At 39.7% G+C, this 6,288-nt stretch overlaps 1 protein-coding gene across 1 annotated transcript; it reads left to right on the top strand.

Moving 5' to 3' along the window:
- Positions 1–677: 677 nt before the first annotated feature.
- Positions 678–5,979, top strand: LOC126355578 (trypsin delta-like). Its single transcript, XM_050005941.1, has 2 exons — positions 678–1,082; positions 5,497–5,979. Exons 1-2 carry the CDS (start codon positions 678–680, stop codon positions 5,845–5,847), a joined length of 756 nt encoding a protein of 251 aa, XP_049861898.1. The 3' UTR covers positions 5,848–5,979.
- Positions 5,980–6,288: the final 309 nt, after the last annotated feature.

A 6,288-nucleotide genomic window follows, 5' to 3' on the forward strand; every position in this document is an offset into this window, starting at 1 on the left:
ATTGTTTCTTCTCTATCAAAATATTTGCCAACTATGCCAATTAGTATTTAGTGCCTTCAGTAGTTAGAATCTTTTATTTAGCCGGCAGTATTGGCGCTCGCTGTGTTGCAGTAGTTCGAGTAACGAAGATTTTTATGAGGTAAGTGATTTGTGAAAGGTATAGGTTACTGTTAGTGATGGCCAGTCTTTGTGGGGATTATTGAAAGTCAGATGCCGTTGCGCTAAAAATACTGTGTGTCAGTTTAGTGATGATCAGAATAAGTAAAGAGAGAAAGGTCTGAGTGCGTTCAGTTTTGCTCAGCTGTTTGAAAATCAATTAACGTAAGAGGTTCTCCAGCATTGTCATTTTTAAATTTTTCTAAGGTGAAATTTCAGCTTTTGATTCACTACTTCAAACAATTGACTCCGAAAGAGGAGTTAAGCTATTACTATGCTGCAGACTCTTTCTCACCACATGATTGTGCTGATGTAATGCATATTTTGAGAAATTTTCAGAAAGATAGTGGTTTCGAAACTAAAGTCGAAGGAAACGATACAAATTCTGACTTTTATCGTATCCCAGAGTGGACAGTAGCAATTTCGATACAACAACTTAAGATTATCTGTATCAGATAACCGATAAACAGTATACATATAAAGGCGGCGCCAGGAGCTGGTTCAGAGTCAGCCAGTCAGAGATGAAGACTGCCCTGCTGTTGTGTCTGGTGACCGCTGCCTGCAGCGCCGCCCCCTCCACGAGGCATCGCTGGCTGAGGCCTGCCTACCAGGGGCGGATAGTGGGGGGCGATCTCGTGGACATCTCGCAGTTCCCGTGGCAGATCTCCCTGGAGAGCCTGGGTTATCACTACTGCGGTGGCTCTATCATCAGTTCCACGTGGGTGCTGACTGCCGCACACTGCTTCGATATTGACGACTTAACCACTTACTTAGCACGAGCTGGAACCACTGTGAGAGAGACTGGTGGCTCTACCTTCCAACTCGCTTCCAACGTGGTTCACAGTGAATTTAGTTGGGTTACAGGGGAGTACGACATCGCTGTCTTCAGCATCTCTGGATCATTCTCATTCGATAACAATATTCAGGTATTGACGACAAAAATACTGAAGCTTATGAAAAATCTTTATACATAGATACAACCACCAAATAGTTCTGAACATCAGATGATAATATTTTTATCTGCATGTACAACACTGTTGAGGTCATTGTTATAAAACTCTGAAGAGCGTCGTACTACGGTAAAGCCGGTCACCATGGTGTAACTACTCGCATTTAGTGGCTGTTGCGGTGAATAAACATTTTCGAAAATTTTACAATAATGGTGGTCTTGATTACATCACTATTCGGGGCTTCGCAAAATAACTATGATTTTTTATGCAAATTGATACCAAATTAATGATTGTAATGTTCCTTACCTTCCACATTTGCCTTTTATTTCAGGATCCTTAGAACAAATCATTGTCGACGGTATATGACTCCTCTTCCATATAAAGAACTTTGAATAGTCACATGTTTTGTTTTGTTTATTTTCATTCTTAGCATGTCAAATTTCTTCACGTTTCTAGTAACATATGTGCAAGGTAATAAATTTTAGTCCCAAACCTTTTTAGTGTAGGTTATTCCCTTCTATCCCATTTAGTACTAACAAATTGTCGTTAATGAAATGTGGACATCGCTCTCCCACCTCCTTTTTTGTTGTGGGATACATTAAGTTGTAGTGGTATTAACATTTAACAAAGCTCACATACTTTTCACTAAATTGATACTGCTGTTAAATATTACCTCCAATATCGTTTCTTCCCCGACATCGCTCGTTAATCTTTCTAATAATGCCTCCTTACTTCTGTGCTTTATTAGCAGTATGCTGCTACCTCGCGCTACTTGTAGATGTTTATTGATTATAGCTAGCAGTGAAAATGACTGAGCTTTAATACAGGCATTACCCTTGGATTACACGCGAATATATTAATCGAATGTACGTAAAATTGTGTAGTTCCTCTTTCCTTAGCTGAAATGTTCCAACTAATTGAGCTATGAATTCTCTCTGTCAAGAGAGTTCCTAGAGAGCATCTCGTCTGGAGTACAACAAAAATGCCAGCCGTCCTCCTAGCACTAGATCGTCTCTATGTCATTTCTTACCTGTAGGAATCCAGCAAGGAACATCTTTGCTAAATATTCCAGCAATTTATCTAGCTACATGTACCTTCTGTTTCCATTTTACTTTCATTATGGTCATAATTACGTCTCCTCTTGCAGTCTGATTAAGTGATCCATTTGTTCTTTTTCCTGACTCTTAGATACATCCGCAATGAATAACTCTACCGTCTCCAAAAAATCCTCACCTTTTAAATAGTTTTGTCACCCCATTACTCAAAACTTGAAAACCGCAATATTTGTATGCTTTTCTATTTACACACAACGGAAGCTAGGTTTCGAAAACTTCTATCATTATGTCATCTTTTTACTTTTCTGTTTATTACTTTTGCTGTACAGTCAGTCACTGTCTTCCAGCTCCCCTGAATACAAAACTCAACAACTGCTTCTATAACTCTACTGCTACTTTGTAGAATTTTCAGTTCTATGTATTTACCGCACATTAATTGTTATAGGAGTTTTTATCAGGCCTTGTTACAAATTTTATATACTGCATTTGTAGGTGCATTTCATCTGCACCAAAGGTGAGCTGTACAATTTCACTTTCTAAATGAAGGCATTCTTATTTCGTTTTCATCTCTTTGAGGATTTGTTAACTATCCATATGGCCACTGAGAATAGTTTTCTTGATACAGAGTCTTCTGACTCAAGCCATAAGGGTACGGAGATACGTAGGATGGTGCAGGGGGAATTGGTCAACGTATTGGAACATTCTGAGTGAGCTACTCTGTGTGTCAGCCTAGCAAAATCGTGAAATTATGGCCGTGACTATATCACCGGCAGAGCATCTTCGAGATGTAGATGTACACAGAGTTCTTGGCACCTGGAAATCAGTAATATCAATGGTAATTAACAATAGTAGGTGCAGGATATTGGTGCAATGAAGGTCAAAGAGGCAGATGTTAGTGCATCACCTAATGAGATGCATTATTAGTTAGTTGTACATATGCGGCCCAAGGAGGTAAGAGTCCCTCAGACAGATTGTATTAGGGCTATGTAAAATTCAGTTCTAAGCAGTGTTTCCAGGAGAGTAAAAGTACCAGTACATTCATAATAAGAGAACACTTTCTTAATGTTACTTGGTAGCTATTCGAGAGTAACTCACTGGCCTCTGCATGCTTGCTTATCGATTTATTTTGACTTGTTTCTGTGGCTTGTCGTTTTTACCTTGCAGATCTGTTCAACTCTGTCGAAGTTCATACTTCGCTTACTAAAAATAAACTTGGTGAAGGATACACTTTATTGTTCTCTTCATATCCATAGTTTACAGCAGTCGACCTCATAAAGCCAGAAATTTTCAGCCTCTGAGATGTCATCCCGTCTCTGACAGGTGCGCTTCCACTATCCATCTACATTTTACGACCATAATTTTCAGCACGCTACATAGTAACGACAGAAATGTTTACTTGACAAATTTTTATGTATCGTATCTGACTAGAATGAAGACAACCTACTAACATACACATCTTTCCTGCCATGCTACCGATACTAAAATTTTTTTCACATGATTATTACGCAACTCGTGGCAACCATTCTGATTACAGATGGGGAAACCACTCCTAAACTGATTTCTTCTTTGTAAGGAGTGAGCTATAGGTGACTCGGAAAAAAAGAGCAGTAGCTACTATGATCCTAAGTGTCTCTCTGGTGACATTAGTGAGCAGGACGAAGATTCTGCGGCAGGCACCAGCAAAAGCGTCCCACACCACATGGTGAAGGATACGTTTCGAAAGCTGTAGAAAAATACGCTATAGACCATGTGCGTATATGGATTTAAGTGTCTTACTGATGTGTTCAGTTTTTCTCGCCCGTGAGAATGGTGGAATATAAAGGAAGACTAATTCTTCGCAGTGGTGCATTAAAACAGAAAACACTTTTCCAGAGGCAGTGGCGCAGAGGAAGCCGAGGCGAACAATTAGATATACGACGCTTGTGTTCTGTCAGGTCGGAGACTACCTCAAATTCGGCCAAAGAACTACAGAAACTGGAGCAAAGTGCTCGTTCTGCGAGGTTTTATATGAGTATGTTCTCTCACTCTCTCCATGAATACTGTTAGTCAGAGATAAAAAAATTAATAAGACTTTTTGCAGGAAATCTGCTCATTTAAACATTTAACTCCAGTTCTTCTCTAATATCAGCATTCATGCTCCTGTCAGGTGGTGTGTACCCAGCTACACATTTTATGAAGCGTATCTCCAGTCCTTGTATTCATTGATAATTGCCTTTTCTTACAGGTACTGACATCGTTTCACAGATCTTAGGCAGAGTTTTCTTTCTTAGTGTAGTTTTGAGCCTTGTATAGATTATTCTGTTAATTTAGATAATTCTATATTTTGTATGTCCTTTTCTGTCACGAATGAGATAGTCTTTCCTGGAATGAGTTTCGTCTTTCTATTTCTTGATCATTTATTATTTTTTGCTGGGAATTTGTTCATGGGCCCTGAAATACGCAACTTTTGTTTTCTTTGAAGATAAAAACAGATTACTTAATGTATCTTTCGTGCGTAAAATATGAGCAAGTGTTTGGATTGTGTTCTCAGCTCCAAGGAAGTCACACACCGGGATATGTGTCGATTGTTGAGCTAAACAGGTATTTATGTGAGGGATATGTAACTAGAAACAGCGATCCCTTAAACAGAAGAAAAACCAGAAAATTGCTGTACCAAATGGTATAACAATAGGGTTTAAAAACTATTGTATTCCGGCTATGTCAGTGCTCTGTGACCTTGTATTTTAAAATGTAGAACAAATATGCACCGAGAAAATAAATCGGGTCATTTCGAGAAAAATAGGCCATTTTTTATTTAAAAATCACTACATTAATTAATTTTTCCTTCTCAGGTACAGATATTCTTATCGTAAACGATGGCTGTAGACACTTACGGTTAATAATAGCTATGTTATAATTCTTATACTGCATTTTGTTTCCAATAAAAGGATGAAAGCGTAACAAGAATCAGTCTTATTTTTAAGTTTGAACAAATTTGCTTAGAATTTTGTTGTAATATTTTTAATTTTTACAACAGGCGAAACATAGAACTTTCCAGTCTTAAAACATAGTTTATTGCTCTTCGTTCTATGTTCCTTCAAAACATTACCAAATCAGCTAAAAATGCAGGTATAGTGATCTAGCTTAAAAGATTATTTTGTGAGTGAATGATGAGTGATGACTCATAAAAACGAGTTAGTTCATTACAATGAAGGAGCAGTTATGATCTGATCCATGAATGGAAAGGGTTTGTCCATGCCTAGTTCTCGTTACTACCCGGTGGTCTACATAATTTGTTAGTGCTTATCGAATGTACCTGCACGCTCTCTCTACAATGACTTTGGAACTGTCCACAGACGATCAGCCTCGGCACGACAGAACCTGCAGTTGGCACATCTGTCACGATTAGTGGATGGGGCCGCGTAGGCCTGGCAGAGCCCGGTTCTCCGGAGCTGCGGGCGGTCAGCACTGTGATCTTGGACAGGACCACGTGCAGCGCCTCGTGGGGTGACGTCACGGAGAACATGCTCTGCGCGGGCGGCGACGGCAAGGGCGCCTGCCAGGGAGACAGCGGCGGTGCGCTGGCCGTGGGCTCCACGCAGTACGGCATCTTCTCGCGCACGTTTTGCTCCAACAACGGCGTCCCTGACGTGTACACCAACGTCGCTGCACTGCGGTCCTGGATCACCAGCACCACAGGTGTCTAGTCTGCTACCTCCACTGCACGCCAATGTAAAAGAACACTAGCTAAAATCGTAAACACGAAATAACGTTTGTTTCAAATGGTGTAAGGAAGCACGAACGTGTGGAGTTTAGCGCTCTATTGACAATAAATTGAGAGATGCATAATGACAAAATGTAATCAATGTGGAGTTTCGGACCCAACGACCATTTTTCATCCTATTTACGAATCTGTACATAAAACAAATTAAAAATGATGATTTCACTAAATAGTCCTAGCTTTCGAAAAAAAAATATACTTTTAAGTATTCCCCTTATCGCACAAACACACACTTGAGCAACCACGAGCGCTGTATCTTTTCTAGTGATAACAAAATACCATATATATACAAACGGGACAGAAAGTTAATCACCCATTGCAGACATCACTCTAATACCATTTAACATCACATCTACGCTTGAGGAAT

Source organism: Schistocerca gregaria, chromosome 3 (assembly GCF_023897955.1).
Source record: "Schistocerca gregaria isolate iqSchGreg1 chromosome 3, iqSchGreg1.2, whole genome shotgun sequence".
Classification (NCBI taxonomy): domain Eukaryota; kingdom Metazoa; phylum Arthropoda; class Insecta; order Orthoptera; family Acrididae; genus Schistocerca; species Schistocerca gregaria.

Excerpts from the sequence above, each read along its gene's own strand:
- LOC126355578 (XM_050005941.1), top strand. The coding sequence starts at position 678 with ATGAAGACTGCCCTGCTGTTGTGTCTGGTGACCGCTGCCTGCAGCGCC. Across the intron at positions 1,083-5,496 it reads CATTCGATAACAATATTCAG|ACGATCAGCCTCGGCACGAC; the intron begins GTATTGACGACA and ends AACTGTCCACAG.